The 26,456-nt window shown below is 33.5% G+C and overlaps 1 protein-coding gene across 2 annotated transcripts in view; it reads left to right on the plus strand.

The window, feature by feature from the left end:
• LOC150092512 (RNA-binding protein 1-like) overlaps positions 1 to 26,456 on the plus strand; it is a 73,022-nt gene that overhangs the window by 25,312 nt on the left and 21,254 nt on the right. The window contains exons 2-5 of one of the 2 annotated variants that reach the window (XR_016550514.1): positions 706 to 915; positions 11,480 to 11,566; positions 20,250 to 20,787; positions 21,207 to 21,312. Coding sequence is in view for 1 of the 2 variants with exons in the window: in XM_090414593.1 (XP_090270719.1) it covers positions 707 to 915; positions 11,480 to 11,566; positions 21,207 to 21,303 (393 nt within the window). In the remaining variant the exon portion in view is untranslated. The remainder of the gene's footprint in view (positions 1 to 705; positions 916 to 11,479; positions 11,567 to 20,249; positions 20,788 to 21,206; positions 21,313 to 26,456) is intronic. The other variant, XM_090414593.1, reaches the window with a different exon arrangement.

Below are 26,456 nucleotides of genomic sequence, written 5' to 3' on the forward strand. Positions count from 1 at the left end.
ACCTACTCACTGATGAGACCTCAATAAAGGTTGAAACCGGTCTGGGTAGTGACCTTTTCTCATAATGTAGAACAGTAATACAGCTCCTAGGAGCTAAGTTCACATTATGGGTAAATACCAAGAATAGTGATTGGAGCTTGCCCCACCCTTACTATGAGTTGCCTCAGTTTGCCCTACCAAATGGGTCAGGTGTTGCACTATCCAGGTATTTGCTTACGCTTGGAATAGCCGAACTTTATATAGTTTCTATATTCAGCTAAGAAACAATATGGGATGTAATATCCCTTAACTTAAATACAGTAATTAATTTTGACAAGTAGGAAGTGAGGAATATTCTTTCTGATAAAGAAAACTGTATGAAATTGTTTTACCACATTACTTCTACATATTAACAGAAACCATGCTAAACATTTTTTGCCATTAGATATGAGTATTATTCATTCGTTTATATTCATTTGAAGAATATAAACTAATAGTTTATGTATGATGGTTATATTAAAATGTGATCTGATATCATGTTACATACTGAAGGATGGAGACTGGCAATCTCCATCTGAGCATCAGAAGAAAGATCTTCTCATATGAAAATATTGTTAAAAATATTCATGTATGTTTTATAATGAACAGAAATTTATTTTCATGTAAGATTTTACTGCTAGTGAATGTTCATTACTTAATAATTTCTTATTGCTAATTTCTGTAAAGAATGTCACGCCACAGGGAATGGAGTCTTGAATGCAAAGTATTTGTTGGCAATTTGGGTAGTGGTGTTGCAAAGCATGAACTGGAAGCAGCATTCAGCAAGTTTGGACCACTGCGTAATGTTTGGGTTGCTCGCAATCCTCCTGGATTTGCTTTTGTTGAATTTGAAGATCCTAGAGATGCAGAGGATGCAGTATCAGCACTTGATGGCATGTAAGTAATAAGTTTATTTTATTATTCTTGTTGATGCTGTTTTCTTTTTTTTATAAGTTTTATATATTTATACACTTTCATAATTACAGTGTTTAGTTTGTCAGTTAAGTATACTTATTTGTTACTGTAATGGTATAATATGTAAAATGTTGAATAAAATTACTGCTAAAAAGTTTTAATAGAATATGGCTGTATTCAAAATTCTCTCTTTTAAGCTTACACGGTGATCCGAATACATTTTTGAAAATTATGGAGACAACTACCGTGTTTGAATAAAAATTTTAGTTGAATATAACTAAAATCTACATTCGACGTTTCGTCCTTTATGTCAAGGTCATCTTCTGGAGCATATAACTATATACAGAAAACAAGCTACACTACAATCAAACTAATATATATATAATATATAATAATTTAGTTATATTATACTAAAGTTTTTATTAAAACACGGTAGTTGTCTCCATAATTTTCAAAAATGCATCAAAATTCTCTGTTTGTTAATTTTGTTTTAAGTATATGTTTATACATCTGAATTATTATTTTTTACTTATTTTTGAATTGTGAAAAAAGTTTTGTCATGATCTTTTTATCTCCAGTATATTATTTTAGAGATATGCTGATTTCAGTTCGTGATCTAAATTTAATGCTGATTAATTTTAAACTACTATAGTAATAGATAATTTTTTTTTAAAATATTGATCATATTAAATCATTAGGATTAAATTTTTGGAGAAATTAGTTTGAAAATGCTGATCCACAGGGGGGGAAAAAGTAAGAGATGGCAAGTTTCCTTGGTTTTCCTTGTGCATTGGACCTATCTCATTATAGGCGAGGAATAAAAATTATAAAATATTAAACTATGATGGGGGAAAATAGTAACCAGTGTTACAAATGTTTTTTTGTATATCCATAAAAGAAGCTTCCTAATGTTATTTGTTATGAGATTAATTGTATTATTTAATCTGTTTCTAACAATTATTTTTTTTTATTTTTGAGTGTACCTATATATGCACAAGGGTTCACTCCGATTGGTGCAGTGACTTTAACTCTTTCTTTCAGAATCCAAAAAAAATCAGACTCAAGACTAAATACAAAATAAACACATTTAATAAAACACAAAACAATATATACACTTCAAATAAAGTTACATAATTAACTACAAATTAATTGGATCCAAAGGCTTTTTAAATAAACTTAGTTAAGAGAATCGCCATTCTCTGACTCACTCTAATTACTGATTTGTTTAACATATACTTCATCTCATTTTACTAGATTAAACACTTTGTTTACACAATAACAAAATGTACCTAGCCAGTTTCTCTGTTAAGGCCTCATGTAGTACACATTAATTCTTCTTGACACTGAAATGTAGATATTCTGAATTCACCTAAGTATAAACACTTTCACTTCATGGAATTCTTTCCAATCAGTGTTTCTTCGAACATTCCTTTAGAACATCATTAACAATATCCTCTTTTATTTGCGAATACTTATTGACAGTCTTCCACCTTAAAACTCAGTTCTACAATTCTCTTTTAGGAATCCACTATTAATCTTCCAATCAGCGTTTCTTCGAACATTCCTTTAGAATGTCGAATGCAATATCTCCCTTTATTTACTAACAATTGTTGATAGTCTTAAATCTTTAAAAACTCATAACTCTACGATTCCCTTTTCGGAATTTATTATTAATTTTCCTCCAACTGTCACATAAAAACATAAGTTCCTCCTAACCTAAATATTTACCAGCCAGCATTCTCCTTTCTTCCCAAACGCTCTCTTGTTTACTTGCTGTTACCTCAATACTGAACGCTCTGTCAGCTGTCAATCATCCATTCAACTCCTCGGCGAGCATGCACACTCCATGAAAGTGGCAAGCGAGAAGCTAAATATAATGACTGACATGTTGTCTCCGTTAGCGACAAGAGAATGTCTTCATAAAACACAACACTTAATATTTTAAACTACAATAAAATTTCTGAAAGTAACATAGCTCTCAAAATCCAGTAAGTACATAAATTTTTTTTAACTGCTTTACATTTCATTTTGACAAAATAATATCAATAACGTGCACATCGCAAGTGCCGACAGTACGTATTATGAAACCAAAACTAATAATGTCCTAACATAAACAATTTGTAAAAATATCCAGAATTTTAAATTATGATTATTTTTACACTAAGATGCACACTTTTTTCAACTATGGAACAAATACCTGTTACTCAGTTTTGAAGACATTACAACATTTGACTAGGTTGGAAATGTGATATGAGTGCAAAGAGAGCTTTATAAGGGCTTTTTCAACAGAATGTGAGTTTGCTAGCCTCATGTACTTAATTATATCAATCAGAGTTTTATTCTCCTAGCATTTTGGTGTTTTATTCTATAATATGTACAGACTTGCCAGAGAATATGTGATGAATAGACACAATATGCTGGCTTGTTAGTTTTTCAGAAATAATTTAAAAATAACTGCATAGTAATTAGAAATACCCGTAAATCAATAATAATAGTAGTGTATGCATTACCGAAGGCAGTTGAAATGTGGTTTGAAGGTGATAGTGGTGGGAAAGTGTGCCGAAAATGCGATGAGAGTGAGGATCAAAAGTATTTCTCAGGTCGTGAGATTGAAGTAGTGAATGAAACTCAGAATACGATTGAAAATGTGTGTGAAGTAACACCAGATAGAATTGAGAGAAAGCAAAAGTGTTGAACAAAAGAATAGTATGACTGATGTAAAGAATGAACAGTTGGCTGCAATGAGGGAGATAGCTTGGTTGCGTGGAGTGAAATACAGGGTGAAGTAGGAGCTGGACTTGACTGCAGAAATGTCTGGCGAGTGGGTCAGCTGATAACAGAAAGAAAGACATTCAAGATAAGAGAAATGAGGGCTTGACCAAGAGAGAAAGAAAAATCAAGGAGCGAGTGTTTGGCAATTCAATCATAAAATGTGTGATTGTTGAGAGTTTGACAAAATCATGCTTTCCATGTGCAAAAATTAATGATTGTTAGTGAGGCTATTAGAGCACGAAAGGGTAGGGTGAAAGAAATAATCATAGTGGCTGGAACTAATGATTTAAAAGGAGACAAGTATGGCATGATAAGGAACATGAAAGAATTACTGGAAGTAGCAAAAGAAAAGAGTGAGAGAGTTAAGATAGTGAGTCTGTTGCTGTGGTATGACAGAGTAGAGCTGAGAAAGAAGGCTATAATAGCGAATGACTCGATGCATAGATTATGCAGGAGGAGTGGTGTGGAGTGAGTTTGGGCGAAAGGATTTATGCAAGAAGGATGGTTTGCATCTGAATAGATTTGGTGTTTGGAGACTGGAAAAAGTGCTGAATGAAGTGAAAGTGGATGCGCAGAATCAGGGAAACTAGAGATTTTAGAGGGGGGAGGTAAAGCTGTTGAGTGGATATGCAGACATTAGTGAGGCAGTTGAGTGTAAGAATATGCCTAAGTCAGTACCACTGGTAATAAACCAGAATGGGATAGTTAGTATTAAGCGGCAGGATAGCAGTGGGCCTAAGGGGCGAGGCTTTGGCACTTTATATACACTAATGCCAGGAGCATTCAGAACAAGCAGCAGGAATTTTTGGCATTGGTTGGCTCATCCTGGACAAAGGTTATTGACATTAGTGAGACATGGCTAACAGAAGATGTTATAGTTAGTGAAATGGATTGTGAAGGATATAGTGTTTATGGAAGTTTTTTCACTTGGCTATGCTACTAATTATATATTGGGTTTTATCCTTTATCCAAGTGTAAGCAATCAAAGTTTGCGCCTGAAGTACTCTCAGGACTGGGGCAACTCGTGGTATAAGTTCTTATCACTTGCCTTAGTATCTCCCATAATGCAAAGCACATCTTCTTGCGGACATGTATAATGCTATGCATTAAAGAAAGGGCCACTACCCAGACCGATTTCAACCATTATTGAGGTCTCATCAGTGGGAGCCAGACCCAGAGGTGGTGATACCAAGGTGGAAGTAATGAAGAAGTCATATAAAGGATAAAACTCAATGTATAATTAGTAGTGGCCATATCAGCCTATCAGTATATGGAGTGGTGGGGAAGATTCTGGAAAAGTCTGTAAGAGCTTACATACAGAAATGGGTTTATTAAGGGAAGGTCATGTTTGAGCAACTTGCTCATATTTTATAATAATGTTATCGTTGAGTTAGACAAGGTAATGGATACATCACACTTTTGGACTCTGCTATGGCTTCTGACAGAATACAGCATCATTAGACACATCAATCTTTGCAGCAGCACTGCACAGTGAGATTATCATACATTCATTCCATTCTTGTGGTAATTTTCCCTGTTCTGAGACTCAAATAATATAATCTAGTCAAGGAAATAGCTAGTTTTGCTGAACACTCTTTAAGCATTCATGCTGATATCCCAATTGTCCCTATTGCTGAATTCTTATTCAGTTTGTGTAAGAACTCTTCTACCTCACACACTTGAGTTTCTTCATCCAGTTGCACACACCAGTTGATAGCTTTTAGCAATATGTGCACTCATTAGTTGAAAATCTCTTGCATCTGCCACCCACATAACATCGGCATTCAGTCAAGTTATTCTTTTATGCTTATTGTAATGATAGAAAAGTATAATGATAGAATTCTTTTGGGAGTCTATCATTGTTTGGCTCTCTGTACATAGCTGTAGTTAGCTGTTCTCATGCAGGAGAGCAGGGTTTTTCATTCAGCAAAACAGAGAAACCACCCAAAAAGAACACACAATTTACAAATATAATATACTGGCTTCATAGCCTGAGTTGATTTGGACGTTTAAAAAAAAAAAAAAAAAAAAAAAACAGTAGTTGTAACTCTTCTGGCCTGCTCCTTATAATTTAAATGACTGACATTCTTATGCACATGGTATTCCTTCCACATAATCTTTTTCTCGATAATCTCTTGATTAATAAGAATGCACATTCTGATATTTCATAAGTACTTTTTAAATGCTTTCCCAGTACTGCCAATCTAGCAAGTGATACCATGGGACAGAACCTTGCATAATCCTCAGTTGGTCATAATTTTCTGTTTTGTAGTTAATCATATAGCCTTTTCTAAATGGAGTCAATTCCCAAGTCAATACAAAATGATCACTGTTCATCAACTTGAAGTCTTCAACTGAAAACCTCCTGACACTATAATCAGATCTAACGCTCTTTGACCTCAAGTTCCTTCTGTCACATGCTGCTTGAGAAAGTTCTTAAGAATTTATTCAGCTTCATTCTTCTCATGAGATTTCACTGCTGTGTCCATTCAGCATTCGGATAATTAGCCATTATGAGGATTATCTGTTTTGCATCATCATCTTTATTTGGTGATGCGTTTCATCACCTGCAACCAAATTAACATGTTTGTAATAACATCCCACTATGTATTTGATTTTGTTTGACTCCATCTCATACCAGATAGCTTCAAATTTGCTGCTATAGAAAAATTGTTACTAGTATTGCAGCCATAGCTTTCTACCTTAACTGGACTCATCATCCATATTATTAGCAGAACATCTCCTCCTCTTCTATCGTGTTTATCTCTTCTTCTTCCCCTCATGCCTTATCCAATCTAATTTAGGATCAACCTTCTTACATGATGCAACCTTATGCATGCAATCCTAACCAGCTTGTTGCAGAGCCTGATGTTGGGGGGGGGGGATATTTTGGTCTCTAGAAGTGTATGTTCATGGGGAGAGTTTCTGGGAGGGGAAAAACCCTCCATCTCCATATGAGACCGGTTAACTCACCTTTAACTGAAGAGACCAGATAAAGGTTACTCACGTCATGGACGGGAATTAAGCCCAGGTCTTTCTGACCAAAGGGCTTTGTCTGTACCAACTGAGCTATAGAGGCTCTCTCTTCTATCCTGTCTATCTTTCCTAAAAATACTGTACCCTTTACACTCATTACCAGTTAGTATATTTACTTCTAGTAGCCACTAATGCCTGCAATCTGAGGCTCCAGCATATTTACCAAGACAGCAAACTCCACCTCCTTAGTTTCTGATACTCATGGCATTTGTGCATACTTGTCATATAAAAGTGAAAAACTAAATGTGAAAATGGCAGAGGAATTTTCCTACTAGTGTTCTGGGTAAAGTTTATGCATCGTATTTAAAAAAAGGCTAAGAAAATTTGTGGAAGGGAAGCTTGGAGAAGAGCAGGCTGATTTCAGACCAAATAGAGGTTGTCCAAATGAGATTTTCACTTTAAGACAAATAGTTGAAGACAAATCATGAAAATATAACAAAAATCTGTATTTAAGTTTTGTAAATCTAGAAGGCATATGAAAAAGTTCCAAGAGGAAAGCTGCTCAAAACATCGTATAGTGTAAATGAGGCATTATGAACAGTACAAAGTCTGTTTCAGTTGTAAGTCAGCAATTAGAATCGGAGGTACAGGAAGATGGTTTGATGTTAAATCAAGAGTGAGACAAGGTTGCACATTATCTCCACTATTATCATCTGCATGAATCATGTTATGAAAGAAAATGTCATTGTATCTGATATAAGAATTGGAGGTGTTAATTGTGCTGTTTACTTTATTACATATGATGCTATACTGCTAAATTAATCCAGAACAAGTATGCAAATTCCATAACTAAATTTAATAACTGCTATAATAAGTTTGGTAAGCAAATCGGGAGTAAAAAAGAGACGGACAGAAAAGTAGGCAGAAACATTGAAAATATCAACCATGTCTTGAATAGAGAATTACAGAACAAATAAAACATTTTAACTATTTAGGCACAATTTTTAGTGAAGTTAAATTAAATATGGAAATAAGCAACAGAATTAGTCAACATGTTGAAGTTTTAATGGGGTATTGACATTGCTTACTGAAAAAGGATTATGAACTAATTTTAATGCTTCCGATATTTCATCTGTTAGCGAGACATCTTCAGGGATTGCAAATAACACTTGTAACACACACACAAAGACAACACAATATTCAATGAAACAAAACGTGTTTGACTTTAAAGTCCTATATAGGTGCCTACAAATGCCCTCTATAGGCATTTGTAGGCACCTATAGATATTATTGTTTCCCAAGTTTTTTGCACCCATGTTTGTTTAAATTAGGTTGATTCCAAGTACTGCTGAAGATTCCAAAAATAGTCTTTCTTTTTTAAATTTACTATGATGGGGAATGGTTTTCTTCCAGAAATTCCTGTGAGTAGTATCCAATACACAGTCTGCAAGACCAAATTGATCATAGTCATGATTGCAGATGTAAGTTTTGTGTTCATCTAAAAGGATGGTGACTGATTTACTTGGTTGTCTGAAATAAGCCAACTTGCAGGAACAGGTACTTTATATACTCAGAAGGAGCATATGAAGTACCTGTTCATTTCTGGTAGAACGGATAAGGGTAGCAATTTTCCAGTGGGACTTAAAGGATTGCAGAAGTACTTTTTTAAAGACCTGGATATTTTGAACAATGTACTTCAGGCATAGGCAGTGATGGCATTTCTGAAGGGATGGCTGAGGAGTGGGTGGATTGATTATTTTTTTTTAATTCTGTAAGCACTGTAGCCATTGGATAGGGGGATGTTGTGTATATGGTTTAGTTCTGTGGAAAGAGAGATTCCACTGGAACAAAGGTTATAGGCTCTATTGGTTAGTTTTAATGATACCATATTGTTGAGATAGGTAGTGGTAGGAAAGTTTGGGAATGTATCTGTATGTGAGTGGGTTTTCTATATACAGTGCAGGAGAGGTTACTATTTGGAAGGATGCCACTAAGTTGTCTAGGAGTGCAAACTATTGTTATTTTCCTTTCCATTATAAACTGGATTCTTGGATGCAGACTATTGAGGTGACTGAGGAAGGATTAATGTGTCTGGGCCATGAGGCTAAATAGAGAACACATCTACCTATGTTAGCCACACAGAAGGTTGGCAGGGGGTTGAATCTGTGACTTGTTTTTTGAAGTTTTTCATTTAAATTTGGTAAGTGGAGGTGAGAGGGGGAAACCCATAGCAGTTCCCTCTGTCTGTAAATTTTTCTCCTCCAAGAAAAATAACCAGAATTCATGGCATAGGGAAAGAGATCTAAGATATCAGAAGGAAAACCATTTTTTTATGTTAAGGTATCATGCAAGGGAATATTGGTAAACAGTGAGGTGATGTCAAAGTTTATGAATATATCTATTATTTAGTTAGATTTTCAATTCAGGTTTTAAAATGGGTAGAGTTTTTTTTATATACGATGTGGTAAGTCCAGCGAAGGGGATAAGAGAGTTTGCCAGCTATTTTGACAATTTTGAAATCAGAGACATCTACTATAGGTCTTGGGGTGGTGAAATTGGATTTATTATGGATTTTAAGTAAAGCATATATCTGGGGAGGGGGACAAGAACCAAATGGTTTGAGTTTTTTGTGATGTCAAGTGGCCAGTAAAATACTTTTTTTAAGTAGGAATTTTAATTTTTTTAACCTGCATGTTAGTGGAATTGTATTCTAATAAGATGTAGATAGAGCAATCTCGGAGAATAATATCCATTTTCTGATTATATTCTGTGGCATTACTGTTATCCACTCTGGTGTTTATTTATTTCATATGATGATACGATGGCCGTGAGCCCCTTTTACAGGAAATAGTACGACACCATTTCAATCCTCCCTAATTTTATCTGGGCTTGGGACCAACATAGCTTAAGGCCAAGCCGTAGGCCTGATGAATCAGGCCTATGACTTGGCCTTAAGTATTCCTGACTGATTTCATGGATGGGAATGAAACCCAGGTCTTTCTGACAAAAGGGCTTCGTCTATACTGACTGAGCTACGAAGGCTCAGTTGTCGACAATACTTTTATCTTTTTGTAACTTTCTGAGAGCAGCAAGTTGACTAGAAGATAGATTACTTTTCAGAGGGAAAGACTGGGAGAGGATATTGGTGACATCAAACCTGATGTCGGCTATTTCCAGAGCTAAGTGACAGATTCCATGTTCTACATTGTATGTTAGTTCTAGCACTTCTTCCAGTACAGTTGCAAAATTGTGGCTGAGGCTTAGGGTGCTGGCAGCATCTTCTTTGAACCTTTTTGAAAGCAGATTCACTATGGTATGGAGAGGTTGAATTTGCAGTTGTGATTTAGAAGTGCTCAGAATATTATATTTTTGGATATGCTTATTTTTTATTTTTAGGAATTTCTTTTGTGCAGATGCTTCTGAAATGTCTGAGAGAATGGACCATACCTCAAGGTTGAGGATTGCTGAGAGCTCCGATTATAAGAGAAATTAGTGAAATACTATGCCAGTTCCCCCACCCCAAAAGGGAATCTTAAAAAAAATCTTAGAAGATAAACTGTACATGAGCTATATTCGTAGCAATTTTAATGTGTGGATCTGAGAGCTAGTTAGAAATACAACCCTTGATCAAAAACTGGAGAACATAGATATGATATTTTTGACAAAGATTAGGAAAGTGAACAGGTGATATCAGTGGTAGATCATATTAAATATGAGAATATTAAGAAGGAACTGGCTAATATTGAGCAACATGTGAGCAGAGCTATTCTCAAGTAGTATGGCCACTCAAACACAGAAAGACAGACAAAAAGGTAGCAAAATAAGTGTTTGCCAGGATGGCACAGGAAACCTAGAGGAAGATCAAGATCTGGGTGGATCGATACAGTGAGAAGTGCCTTAGAAGACCAGAATATAAGATCTAATAATAAGAGTCCTGGCAATTATCAGATTAATTTGGAGGGAAATTTTCAATAGGGCATTACTAATTATGTAAACTTTTCATGTTGTGCTATCAAAATATCTTGTACACCACTGAGAATACATGTCAGGAATTTGATGATGAATTGCCATCTTCAGTAATTTTCCCTAAATAGCTTTACTGGTATAAGTTCTCCATTCAAGATGCAGTGATGTCTTCAGTGATTCTTCCTGTTTTCATGGTCTTTGTCTATTTGTAGATTAAATTATTATAAATTGAAATTTTAAATGCATTATCTATCTATCAGTGACTTTAACAGGCACTTAAGTGCCCACAGCCTTCCAAGTATACTTGGATTTCCTAACTGTAATACGAGGATAAGGCGGTTACCCCATGCTTCTAAGTATTCTTGTCTGTAAATTGTGTGCGTTCTACTGGCCAGTTTGCCGGTTCTAAGGGACGAAAAACCCGAATTTCTGTGAGGGGAAAAACCCTCTACCTCTGTATGAGACCGGCTAACTCACCTTTAGTCAAAAGAGGCCAGATAAAGGTTCCTCACATCACTGAGGGGAATCGAACCCAGGTCTTTCCGACCAAAGGACTTTGTCTATATTAACTGAGCTACGGAGGCTCTTTAAATATATTATAAAGGGTATAAATTTGCACATCAGGGACATCTTGGAGGCTTGGTGATTTTAATATTGTACTCAGTTTTCAATTGAGACAAAAATTATTATAAGATTGAAACTTGTTGGTATTAGATGTTTATAAATCATGGTCAATTAAAGATCAATATACATATCAATTTAATTATATGTTTGAATGACCAAATATAATCTAAACAATGAACTAAACATTTCTCTTGTTTTTGCCTTTTAGAAGAATGTGTGGTACTAGAGTTCGTGTGGAGATGTCCCATGGCCGATCTCGAAGAGATGGGGGAGGAAGAAATCCCCCACCCCAAAGGTAATCTTAAAAAAAAAGGCTTCTTGGTATTTATTTATTTACTGTTTATCAGAATTTGATGAATTTAATCTTTACATGCATTCATGCATAAAATAATTTTTCCTGAATTATAAGTTCTGTGATTTCCAATATAAAAAAAAATCTAGTGGAATGGCAGTATTATGTTTATAAGTTTTATTTCATTATAATTATATATGCTTTGCTTTAATAAAGAAATGTTTGACAGTCATTATCCCCCAAACTGATGCCAGTGTCATGAAGATTTTTCCTGAGACAAGATTTGTTTGCTCTTTTTCTTTAAATTTTTGTAATTATCTACTAGTGTATGCATTTAGTAACAGAAATTCACTGCAGATGTAATTTATCTAAATATCAGTAATAACTTGTAATTTTAGCTTTCAGCAAAGATGTATGCATCCTTCTTGGGGAGCATCTTCTCCAATGAATGGTAATATTATTCTTTCAGATAAAGTTAATTAGGTTGGGTTTATCATACTTATGGTGTTCATTAAAAGAAGTTAAGCAATTAAAAGCATACATTGGTCAATAGAAAGACCCCATAAACGCAAATATTTTTGCAAATATGTGTTGTTTAAAAATTGGTGAATAACGAGCTCATTGAAAATATTCTCATAATATTCTCATAATATTTAGTTTATATACATAATTAATGTATATAAACATAATATATACATAATATTATCTGAAATATTATTATGTATAATAAAAAAAAGTTAATAAATGACTGAACTCTTGCACTTTCATTTGAGTGTCATGCTTGGTTCTTTATCAGTGACTTCAAAAAATTACTTAACAGGTTTGCTAGAAAATTGAGCATCTCAGTGCTTTTATTCCTTGATGTGAAGAGATGCTCTCTTTAATTTCTCTCATGTTGATGTTTAGTGGAGAAAACACATGTTCAATGATAATAAGTAACTAAATGTATTTGGCTGATTAGGTTATTAAGTGAGTATCTTGCCTTGGTCACCAAGGCATCTTCATGAGCACAAAGAAATGTATTAAGTACATATATGTAGCCACATCACAAGAAGACAAAGGCAAACTAATTGCAAAAGATGGACTCCAAATGTCCTGTTTACTGATGGGTTGCAGTTGAACTTATTTACGTTTGGAGACTGTTGTATTTACTGTGGCAGATTCCAGAAATAGTCTGTCTGATTTATATTTTGTTTAATGTTTAAAAAAAATTATGAATGAAACTGGCTGCAAACCATAGCTTGATATGTTCTGCCACTCAGGCTGTAATCTAGTGGACATAGTTGTGTTTTTCTAGATAGATAGATAAATATTAACTGTTGACCATTAGCATGAAAATGCCTTGGTGATCAAGGCAGTATTGTCTTAATCGAATTAGCTAAATAAATTTAGTTAATTATAATCTTTATGTGTGTTTTTCCATTAAATGTTGACATGTGATAATCAGCATCTAAGCATCCATACCAAATTAGCAAGCGCTTTAGTTTCATCTAGTAATTGGTGGTTGGCTCCAAAAGATAACTGTATAGAAAGGAATCCATTGTTACTACAGCAACCTCAATGATCTCAGGAAGCGAATAGTTTCAGGATATTGTTTAGAAGATCACTTGCAGTCCTCTGAAGACTTCTATTGTGTAATTTTAGGTGCTTAATATGGAGTGCATGAATTAATTTTTATTATCAGTTAAATTACTTTAATCTTTTTCATTCATCTTGCTAAGCAAACTATAAATTTAATTTCAGTACATTTGTTTTATGTAATATAATGTGATTGCTTTGGATCTCAGTTGAAATAATGCATTTCAGTTTATTTTATAAACTGAAATACATATTTACTGTGGAATTTATCTGTGTTATAAAACATTAACATTATAAATTATTTTATATATGTTAGCATTATAAATTATTTTAAGGAAATGTTATGCTGTAGTAAATTCTAAGTCAAACATATCCTTTTGAAATGCATACTTTCTTTTTGTATATATACTGTTTTCCATTTTGTTATGTGAATTCTTAGAATATTAACAGTCTTGGTATAACTATGATAGTAGGCTTTTAAATGACACTTATCAAGATATTTATTCAGTTGAAATTGATAATTTTATATTATAGTTTAAATACCTAATCAAGCAGTATTGTTAGCTTTTGACTTCTCATTTTCTTTTGGATAGTATTTGTTAATTTTCTTAAGTAATACCGATTATGTGATTATTAACATTCTTTCATCAAGGCAAGTTAAAAACTTGTGCTGCAAACTTGACTTTCTGGCAGGACAAGGAGCATTATCTTGTCCCACCACAATTTGATGTTTGTGTAATAAATTAAATGTGCCATATATCATAATGACACATTTAATTCTTTGATTGTGACCAAATCAGTATGGAGGAATGGGGGGTGTTTTGTTTCAGTATTTATATTAGAAAACAATAGTTAAGAATAATGCTATATTTGGTTAGCATATTTAAATTACTAAAAGGTGTAAATATGTGAATCAATATGTGTGCCATGTGAAAATGGTAAATATAACAAGAGAGGTTAGGTGTGATTAGTTGTGGCATTTTTGGCATCTTCCATTTCTAGCAAATGAATTATTAATAATTTACAGTTACGATATCTGTGTGTGTCCAATAAGTTCAAGGGTGGAGTGAATTACACATGATCTTATAAACTAATCATGCATGTTTGCATTTATGATGGACATAATTTAAAAAAAAATATGAGGAGAGAAAAAGAGATATGTTTGCAAAATATAAATATAACCAATAATAAATAGCAGCTGTATACATTGGTAGCTTACCGAATTGCAATACGGAAGGGTTTATCTAATGAACTAATAATATTGGTTCATATAGGTGTAGCGGGAATGCATGTCAGTTAATAGGAGAAACAAGCACAGGAAGTCATCTTGTACAATTTATTGTGCTTGTTACATGTATTTTTCTATTTTACCTTGTTTTCTAAGAATTTTATTTTCTAATGATAAATGTATTTTTTTACATAGTAATATAATATATACATAAATAATTTCTTTCTTTATGCACAGAAAAATTGTATTTATGAATACTATTACATTTTACAAGTAAATTATTCATATGTATGAGTGACATTAACACATGTTAAACACATGTGAGGCTGCCCATCACAGTTTGATGATTAGGTGTGATTAGTTTATATTCTGTGTATAAACATCAGAGTTTATACACAGAGTATAAACTCTGATGGGAATCACCTTAGATTTCTACCAATCCTTGAAAATTATTGATAACACTTATTGACATTCCATTTTTCTCATCTGGTGAATTTTGGGCCTTTTCACTGTAACCTCTTTAGGTATAGTCTCCCCTGTATCTAAAAATTCTTTTATGATTATCTCCCTGAATTGTAGAATGGAAAGATTTTCTTTGGAACTGGATTTTTTGTGAATTCCATGGCATTTTTTTATACCACTTGTGATAGTCTTTCAATATAATAAAAATAAACTTCCTGAGTCCACCATGGAATTCTGATTTTTCTATCCTTGAGAAAACCTAACTATATACCTCTGACTGAGTCATTCAATGTTTTCTTCCAGGTTTGCCACTGAATCTTCAAAGTTTGGTTCCTGTTTTTAGACTTATTTTTTCTTGAATAATGTTTGCATATTATAGTCTACTGTTCACATCTGAAAGTTGCTCAACTTTGATTCATTTTAAAACTTTCTTACACGCTCTTCTTTTCAGTATGAAATTCAGTTTTATCCTACTTAACACTAAATAGTTCCATTTCTTTTCAATTTCAAATCCTCTGTATATCTTGTCTCCTGAACCAGTATCAACTACAACATAGTCAGTGAGACTTTTCTTATTTCTTGCAAATTATCTCCATGTGAATTTGTGCACATTTTTATGTTGGAACATTGTGTTAGTAATAAGAAATCCAACAGGTAATTTGCCATTATTATTAGCTTTGCTCTTTTCTCCAAATTTTCCCAATATTTTTCTGTTTGTCTGGCAATTTTTCATTTTCTACTCTGCTATTTAGATCTCCAACAAGGACCAACTTTTCCTTTTTCATTGTGCCAGTTGCTTTCTCTAATGCTTCAAAAAATTCTTCCACTTCTTCCTTAGCAGAACCTTCTGTGGGGACCATAGGCACAAATGTTTCATTGTCTGTCCAGCTTTACCCTTTCTGATGTATACCCACATCACTGTACTTGATATTGCCTGCCATTCAAGATTATCCTCATATTTAGGGTTGAATACTATAGCTACTCTTTCTTTTCCCTGATGATTATTTCCTGAATATAACATTCTTTGTTTGTTGCTTAAAAAGATCTCACTTTTTTTTGTTTCATGACATTTATTATGTCAATCTGGTATTTATCCAGTTTTTCTGCTAGTTCCATTTCTTTCCCATTGATGCTTTTTATGTTGATAGTACCAATATTGAACTCTATTGATATTGAGTTGGGATTTGTTCTAGTAGCTGACTTTTTTGCTGTTCATCCTGCTTCCCTGATGAAAACAACAGGGAACCTTGTTTAAGATTCCAAATTTAACCAAGCATACTCTTCAGTTAATTTGAAGAGTATGCTTGGTTAAATTTAACTTGGTTAAACATGAAATTCTGTTCTTTTCATCATTTTGCACTATAGTTTAAACCAGTAAGAATACTATTTGGTCAGCTAAATCCTGGTTCTTCATGTTCTCATTCTAGTAGACTACATTACAGTGAACTTGCTCACTGTAAAAAAACTAATGAAAAGTCTCTGCACCATTACTGCTGTGTTAAAGAAAATTCTCCATAGAAACTATCCACCATAATAAATTATTTCTTTGGTCCTAATGAATTTTGTGTGTTCAGAGTTAACTATCTCTAGGCCATTGCATTATAAATGTATTATATAATGTAATATAACACTCCATAAGTTTTGGAGTGCATTAGAAACAAACATTCCTCAAACATCAACAAGTGTAATGATGCATTCGTGTAATTAAATATTACAATGCGATATTCTTTTGCTATCTCTTAATAGACTATCACAATTTGCCACTTATTCTTCTGTTGGATGTTGCCATTGCAAAATCCAGAAAAAATACTGTAAATGCATCTATTCTTTCTGCTGACGTCATTACCCTGTTATAGAATGTAAACAGATTACTGAAACAAGACTGTCCTTTAACAAACATGCAGAGATTCAGTTTTCACTCCTTCTTTGTATCCTTACCATAACTGAGTTCACAGGCACTCACCACTACCTAGATTGACACTGTTTTGAATTTCCCCTTTGAAAAAACTCAGGAAGAACTTGCCCATTTCTAAGTCTCACTGAACAACCAAGGGACCTTTTGTTCTTTATGTATTCTATTAATGCATGTGGCAGTATTCTATTCTTTTCAGTAACCCTACTAACATCAAGATAACTTGATCAAACGCTGATTTCAATGTTTAGTCTTCTGTTATCTTTACCTACTGTTAGATTGTACCACCCCCTAATATGAAGTATATTGATATATTCATTGAACATTTCCACTGTATCATCTGATGCCAGCATCCTAGTACAATCTTCAGCACTCAGAGCCATTCTTCCCTATTCACCCTTTTATTATCTACATTATGAATAAACTCTTTAGGATTGCTCTTGGCCTGTTTAGACAGTTTCTTTTCTTATTCCATTTCTTCTTCTTTACCAAACTCATTGTTTCTTATCTGTTGTTTTATTCATATCTAGATGCTGACAGTTTCCCTGCTTATGCTCCAAGGATCATCTTCATTTGCATCTTATTCAGTCTCATTATTCATCCTTTCATTCCTACTCTCTCTCGACCCTCCTAGCACTAGGAATGCAGTCCATTAACTGCGTACAAATGAACTTGAGCTTGCTTCCAGGTACTGTTGATCACCTTCCTAACTAGTTACTCATGCCATGATATATCCCCAAGTTCTAATTAGTTTGTTGTAACCTGGTTTTGGAGTTCAGCATAGCTCCCATTTCTCACTGAATCATGCACCTACTTTGTCATTCCCATGTAAACTGCATTATCACTATTTTCCACAAGAAATAGTATGGATACTTCATTTACTGTCACTTACTGTGTTGGGTAATAATCCTTAAAAAATATGAAAAAAAAACAACAACTCATGAGTCCTATCTTTATGCACTCTATTCAGTCAGTGTCACCGTAATTAGAATCTCCCATGACCATATGCTTACCCCGTAATCATATCTGCCTAACTCTATATCCATTCTCAAGCATATAGAAAAGGTACAGATGTAAAATATTCAAACAGAACAGACTACCTATGTAATTATAAAATATTGTAAAATTTTGTTTTAAAAAAAAAAGCAATAACTGTATCCAATAATTAATATTTATTAAAGGAATTTGTTTCATTTTGAAAATTTTACAAATGTTTTATTTTCTTCACTTCAGCTTCATACATCAACAATCACATAGTCTCAGAGCAGTTTTCAGCATTGCCCTATTGGATCACTATTCTAACAGGATGTGACAGTTTCATTCCTCTCTGTAACTTCAGTTTTTGCTGTGCATCGTCTCCCCATCCTTTACAAGGGAATTGTCACATAGTGCATCATCAGTGTTCTTCACATTCTGAGTGGGATGGAAAAAGCTCTTCATTCTAACCAGGATATTTTGGTAACTCACCTAGAACAAGTGTTTAGATCAGGAAAGTGGAAACAGTAATCTGACTATAAAGAAGATTAAAAAAATTATAGTATTTCCAAGTGGTCAGCATCTTTGCTTACCCTCCTACTGGCCATGCATTGAAATTCCACAATGATATACATTATTGTGGGATTGGACAGAAGTGGCTAAAAAAGTACCATGGTTGGTCTTTTAGGACAAGGAGACCCGCTTGGAAAAAATATTGCTAAAAAAAAAAAAAAAAAACTAGTAATACCATCTTGTATTGGATTATCATAGTACATAAGTTATATCTTTTGAAGATGTATTTCGGAAAATGTCAGGATTTGTTTAAATGATAGGTGCTTTCCTAAGTGGCTGCAGAATTTTTTCCCATAATGTTTGTCATAGAAATATTATAATTTGCATAAATTAATACTTCATCTAATAGTGTTTTTCTTTAGAAAACTTAGTTTCTTAAAGAAAAATCCCATTAAATTATGGAAGGACTGAAAATTCACTGAATTCAATTGTTATAACTTCAGTATAATTTGCTTGCTTAATTCTTACCCATTCTAACCATGAGAAGTGGTCAGATGCACAAAAAACGAGTGAAAAAGTACCATTTTATAAAAAAAAAAAAGATTCCTCTTTGATTGTTGTTATTGGCCTGCCTTTATTAAGTGTTACTGAGGCTTTTATAAATTAAAGGTTTATATCTATAGATACCCCTCCTCCATTCAACACGGGTTCAGCTATGTGAAGCTACACTGATGTTATGAAATTGGAATTTTCTAGTTTGTTATTTTGAAGTAACACCCCTTGAGGGTACATATCAGGAATCTGATGATGATGATTCACTATAACGATTGTTATGAGTGTAGCTATGTTAACACTGGCCATTAACTTTTGATCATTTAACATGTGAAATAGTTGAGTATGTATTTCCCCATTATAATGTAAAATTAGCCACTTTTTCCTGTAGCACATCAGTTGGATTTTGAAGTCCTACATATTTCTATCATTTTTATTAATATGAATGTATTAAATGTTTATATGAAACAATTTTGATCAACTTTGACTTTCATTTTATTTATTCACCAAACTGACAGTGTGGATTCACCGAAGCACAGGGCAGGCACAGTGTTGACTTATTTCCATTTCTGAATTGATGACTTTTTCAACAGATTCTCGCATATTAATTATTGCTTACTTAGGACTTACGATAGTGTTATATAAATAAGAAGCAATATAAAAATGTGCTGGTTTAGATGTGCTGACTGAGCAGTCTATTTTGACAAGCCTAAACTGTGTGCTAACTATTTTTGACTTAATAACTGCCAATATAACTGATAAGGTATATTGGTAGTTATTTAACTAGTTTTTTTTTTTTTTTTTAATTCAGAATCATACTAAGATGAAATAGACATAAGTTAGGATGGGAGGAGAGATGTTTATTTTCCAATTATATTTTAGACTAACGAAATATTATGGTGAAATGGAGAAGTTCTTCAAACATACAAGTTTAAATGTAGCTGTTTGGTGAAATAAGTATCAGTAGAAGACACGTTAATAAATAAAAAATTGAGATATGCATTTTAAAACATAACTTAGACAAAAGTTATTCATTACTTGTGATATTCATATAATTATCACCTGTTTTCAAAATATTCTTACAAAAAATTATTTTTCCATCCTAATTATTACGGTGATTAATATGAAATCGTTATTTTATTTGAAGTATGGTCAAGTGTTTTGCAAAATTTAACTGAAGATTACAGGTTAGCTATATTTTTACTGGAAAAAGTTTTCCATAGTTCTAATCATAAGACAATTTTTTACTGTAATTTTACACTGTTTACTGTTCTTTTAGAATTATCATTTGTTCATTAATTCCATAGATGTTATAGGTAGCTTATGTAAAGCTTTCAGTTTGATGGTTCATTACTAATACTGTTAAGTGTAAGCATTTAGAACAGTAAACATTGTTACTTGAAGGTGACTACTGAGAATTTTAGCAGATAGATATAAAGAAAATGGTAATAATTGTACCCTTGCAGGATATGTCCAACTTTCTGCTTCTCATCTCAGTGGGCCATTCTGGCTGACAGCTTCGTATAATCTCACTTAGCCTCCACCAACATATGCCATTGGTCCTTACGAGGACCATTCCATCAGTCAACTAACCAGCTTGACTCCAAACTTTGGACGCAGCACCAACCAAATAAAGCGATCGATCAGCTGAGGTGTGTTTGCTGTCCTCCAATTCCACCACCACCATCACCACCACCAACAACAACCACCATCACCACCACCACCACCAGTTCACTAGCAGCTTGCAACCAGCCAGCAAACATCTATCCATCCATACGTCCGTCTCTTGAGTTGTAGACATACAGTTGATCACTAAGGGTACTTCTGCCATATCAGTCCATTCACCTCACTTCCTCCTCCTCCTCTCCTCCTCCACCATGACTGGCAGATGCTTTCTTCAGTAGCTGTCATTCACTCCTCATCCAACAATTGGTTTCTTCTCTCCGTGTATGAAAGCTTAATTTCTTTCATCATGTCACCTCCATCAACTCCGCCGTTTCCGAGGTATTATTACATTCTTACAATTATATTACAATAATTTTAACATATTTCGCATATATATCACGAGACAGTTTAAAAAATGTTTATAATTTAGTTGTTTTAATTAATCCATCTGTCTCAGATCTACAACTAAAGAATTGTGAGTTTCTGATTGTATATTTTGAAATAAATATATATATTTAATAAATTTTTTCCCAAATTTTGTATGATATTTGTGTGTTTATTGTCTGGTAATGTTATTATATTTGTTTGTATGTGAAATATACTTGAATGTTTTGAAGTTATATTTCATCACCTATATAGAATATGAGTATTGCATATCATTTGGACTCTAGTTATTCATCATATCAGTTTTAGTTACTGTAAATCACAAGTATTTTAGAAAATAGTATGCTGTTTTCTAATAATTCAAATATTCATAGATCTCGTTCTCCAAGAAGACGCTATTCACCAAGCAGAAGTCGTTCTCGCAGTCCACGCAAGAATTATGGCCGTTCTCTTTCAAGAGATAGAAGATAAATATATGAGGTATGTCCATGAAATTTTTTGATAATAGTAAGCATTGCATGTAAAATTTTTAGGTTTGTCACAAAAATGAAAAAAGTGACAGTTTATTTTCAACCTCAAATGAGATATGGTCATTAATTTTATAATATAATATAAAATATGGTCATAAGGGTTTAAGATAGGCAGATGTATCATTATTTTTATTAAAATAAAAGTCAATATATATTCTTACTTCTGCTTAGGTGTTAACATTTCTTTGCTGATATATATTCATAGTTAACATTGAAGCTTGGAATAAAATGTTTACTTCTTAGCTGTTTGTTTGTAATCACAGCTTGTTTTTGTATTTTGTGTTAAACCTTTTCTTAATGATTGGGGACAGGAAAATAACTCAAAACATTTTATTCAATTTTAATCCTTGTTTTTGCATTACACAGCGGACTCAAGTTTTTCATGTAGTGCTCCCCAGACCTTTACATTGAATGTAAAGGTCTGCTAACTCTTTTAACCACCCAGTTATCATTAGAGTGTCAAAAATAAATAAATAAATAAATCCAGTATTGAAAATGTTTATTTTAATAAAGAATTTTGAAATTAACCCATATTAAATATATCAAAATACATATACATTTAAAAGCATCCTTTACATAAGTAACTATTGCTGAAGTTTATATATATAGTGTTTTTTTGGGATAGTATGGCATATTGGTGCCATATTAACAGTGAATTAGTTTTCTTTTCACATCATCTTAATTTTCAATAATTTTTTGCTAGCATTTAGAAGAAAAAAAAAAGCAATGTACACACATAACTGTTTTCCATAAATTAAGGAACAAAGAGAAAAATTGCAATAACTTGGATGGTGGAAGAAAATTTGTGAAAGTCAGGTACATTTTATAAAAAGTGATGTTGAGTCTAGTTATCATATGCAAATGAGTGGCACTGTCAGTGGTGTATACAAATGAGCCATAGCATAAAAGCAGGCATTTTGCAATGGTTTCTATTTTAAGTCTAGAGTGAGAACAAGACATCTAACCAATGAATTTGAATGGCAGGTCATTGTAAGACTACAGGCCAGCCAAAGTCTTTACTGATGGCAGAACCAAATCTAACAGTCACGAACAGCATCCTGGATTTACAGTGAAGGGGTAATCCTGTCAGTTGTGCCATTATTATATTACTCCCTCCATTCCAAGTGAATTAACCCTGAACTTCAAAATAAATAGAAAACACTGAACTGAACTACAAATTAACCTCGCATCCTAGGATATCGCATATGTAACTTAACCTTTTGATTAACCTTAATAACTATTTAACTTTATTCATGCATATGTTATGTAAAGTTCTGGAGAGCACTACATGAAATTTTTTCAGTAACATTAACATAAAAGATTATGTTAATTGAAATGTATCAAGAGATTGACTCTTCAGTCATAACCAAAAGAAAAATTTTTAATTTACAAGAAACACAAATACAGTCAAACTTTGTAAAGAGCATAGAAATAACAAGGTCATGGTTGTGACGAGCAAAAAGTCATAATGATTTTAATTTATGCATATTCCCATACTGTTGCTCACTTTTATAACACAGATATACCATATAAATTTTGGTAACTGCAAAATTCTTACTTTTTAAAAACAAACTATGCTAGCAATTTATTCTTAATTGCTAGGGTAGTTCTTGGAATACCCAATTTTCAGAAAAGACAAAAATGAAAGCAGTGACTTAGCTTTTATGATCATCTGCATCGGATTATGGACTGTTTTATAGCCTAATCTTGTCCTTGGGCATCATCCCCACTCTGCCTAGCTTCTGGCCTTCTTATCTTACTTTACCCAAACACTGCCATGAATCTAAAATCAGTTGATAATGAACCCTTCCATCGGAAACATGTCTACTAAAATGAAAGTCTCTCAGTTCAGGAAAAAGTCAAAATTATTAACGAGCTAGAACATGGTGTGTAAAAAAGTTTTCTTTGCTCTCTTCAACACTGTCACATTGTGGAGGAATACAGATGCTTACATATCAGCACTGGCAAGCAACATAAAAAAAAAATAATAGAAAGTGTAAGCTTGCAAATGTCAATGAAGCATTGCTTCAATGGGTCGTGACACACAGAAGTGCTGGATTCTCAACAGAGTCCAATCTTGAATACTCGAGTGGAAAAATTTGTTAAACAATTTGGATGTGATGATTTTGTGTGTTGCAACAGCAGTTGGCTGGGTGATTGAAACTGTGTTTAGTATTAAGTGTATGGTTTTAAAATTATGGAAAAATAAATTTTTAATGTACTGTAGTTTATACAAGCATATTCATACATATTAATCTAGGTATATTATTTCTTTCTAATGCTTTTGGTTTTTGAATCTATTTTTTTTATTGAGTTAACGAGAAATAAAAAAAAAAAAATAGGAGGCAGATTTAACTCATCACTGATATAGCGAGTAATGGTTATAATTCGAAATGTTTGTCAGTCCCCTGGTGCTCATTATAACAGTTGAACTGTATAAGCACACATAAAATCAGTATAACTCAACTAACAAGCACCAATGTATTCTTCAGATCATAACATAAAAAAAAAGTCTTGTCTACACAGTTTCTCTTCAATTATCATAAATTAGCAGTTCCTATATGGACAAAACTTCTGGAATTTCAGTGTCTTGTTTCTTACAGAAACTCATTCTTTCTTGAATTTAAACAGAAGGAAAACTAATGCTTGGTGGCAACATAAGTCAAATTCTTCCTGCATCCTGAATCACAGATTACTGACTTTCATTCAAGACACTTCAATAATTAACTTTTTATATAAAGTTAATGACAACAAACTCCACTGACTAAACTATTAAAACTATACCAGCATTTTATCACTGATTGAATTCACTCTCTATATGAATGTCTCATCATACCTCACTGAAGAAAATAAACTATATCAACAGTTTCAAATCATTTATCAGCTGAGAATCCTAAATCAGTCTGCTAGGTTAGCCTAGTGGCTGTGCGCTTCGCAACCATATGCCTGGGGAAGGAATGTCCTAGGTGCTATTCCCGTTGGAGACGTGAGGAGCTGAAGGATCTTCCTCACTATAGCCAAGTTAGCTGGTCTTGGGCGTGGGCAGTAGGGTTTTTCATCCCACAAAGCAGGAAAATCGGCCTTGAAAACTCAACACCACTGTGTATCCTATGTCCGCAGTGGTGTTGAGTTTTCGGCCTTGAAAACTCAACACCACTGTGGACATAGGATACACCGGGGCGTAGGGCTTGACCACCTTATCCTGTGAACTGTTGAGGTCTGATGATTAATAAACTCTCGACACTGCAAGGTAACAGAGGGGGAAAGGAAATGAAGGGAATCCTAAATAAATGGGTCCATTTGATATGAACTGGTCAGCAATAAAGTTTCCTCCAGTTTTTACTGAATAAATCTTATGGATTATTGACCATAGAATTTCACTTTCTCTTTATCAAAGGAATTCCTCTTGCAATCTTCCATTTCTAACTGTTCTTCTAATATCTGCTTGGTCTTCGGTATTGAAGAAACTACAATTCTCCTCTGCTGTGCTCTCTCTCCTCTTTTGAACAGCTGGATGCCTAGTGACATTCAGTAATATTCTTCTCACTTCTGTGCATGTTTGGAAATACAGTAAAGCAACTTCCACTCCAGTCCACTATTGTGGATTGCCATTACTGGTTTCAGTACTGTGCTTAAAACACTGATGAATATCTTCATAGTAGTTTATTTATAATTTTATATGAAACAAAATTTATAACAGTTCTTTATTTTTACAATCTTTTATGCACTGAGGTGAGTTCATTTAATTACTTTCAAGACATGAATACAGCAGCAACTTTGCTTCTGTTAAGTGATGTTTTTTATGTTTGTCTGGATATAAACAGCATGAACATTTCAACATTTGGCAGCTCGTTCACAAATATAATTATGTTTGAATATCTAATTTAAATAATTTTATTTGTATCTAAGCAATACTTAGTTACCAAAAATAAAATTAACATATCAAAATGTCTTGCTCATGACACATACAAAAAGAATCAAGTTTAAATAACTATAGAATAATACCATTCTTAGCTTTAAATTCATTATTTTTAATTAGTGAGATATCTGAAATTTAATACAGATATCCTATAATGCACTTCTCAGGTTGGCTCCAGGTGCCCATTCCATCACCTTACTATTCTGAAATGTGGTATTTTTATGGTAAATCCAGTGTTCTACCTTAAATTCAGATCCTCAATCCATTTATTATTATTATTATCTGAACCTCCAGGGAGTCAAGGACTCATCAAGGGAGGCTGTAAATCATCCAAACCAGCTATCATACCTTCCCTTAAATTTATTCACACTAGATGTGCTCACTACCCCTAAGGGCAAATTATTCCACTCACTCACTGTTCTCTGGGAGAAAAACCTAGCTCTTACCCCTTTCTTGACTGTGAACAAACTGAACTTCCACGGAAGGCCCTGTTCTCTCCCCATCTTCCATATAACGAAAAATTTCGTCAGTTGATATCCTATAAACCCATTCAAAAGTTTATAGACCTCTATCATATCACCTCTCTTTCTCCTCTTAACTAGAGTCTGCAATCCACATATTCGCAATCTGTCCTCATAATCTAAACCCATAATTCAGATATAATCTTTATAACTGTTCTTTGCATCCTTTCCACAGCTTCTTTATCTCCTTGGAACCCAGGAGACCAAATCTGCGCACAATAATTCAGGTGTGGTCTTATCAAAGCCTTATAAAGAGGCAAAATTGACTTCCTTATCCTTACATGTCAAAGTTCACTTCGACATTGCGATTATCCTCTGAGTTATATTTGCAACTTTTGCTATGTGACCTTTGAACTTTAAATTCCTATCCACCAATATGCCAAGATCCCCTGCTTCAGTTTCTTGTAGCATAACCCCGCGAATATAATATGCCACTCGAACTCTAATCACGCCAAAGCTTGACTTAACTTTTTTTAATCTTAACCAGTACTCTGCACCCAAGCCACTTACCAGACATATTGTTCAAAGCTGAATTTGCTCTATATTCTCATGCTAGTTTGTCAGCTTGTCACCTTCAGTGGGACCAGCAAACTTGCCTTCAGTTTAAAAGCCCTTTTATTTCAGAGAAGAAAAACAATCCTCATCCTTGTCATC

Source organism: Typopeltis vanoorti, chromosome 25 (genome assembly GCF_054136105.1).
Source record: "Typopeltis vanoorti isolate ZY-2024b chromosome 25, IOZ_Tvanoo_1.0, whole genome shotgun sequence".
Lineage (NCBI taxonomy): Eukaryota > Metazoa > Arthropoda > Arachnida > Uropygi > Thelyphonidae > Typopeltis > Typopeltis vanoorti.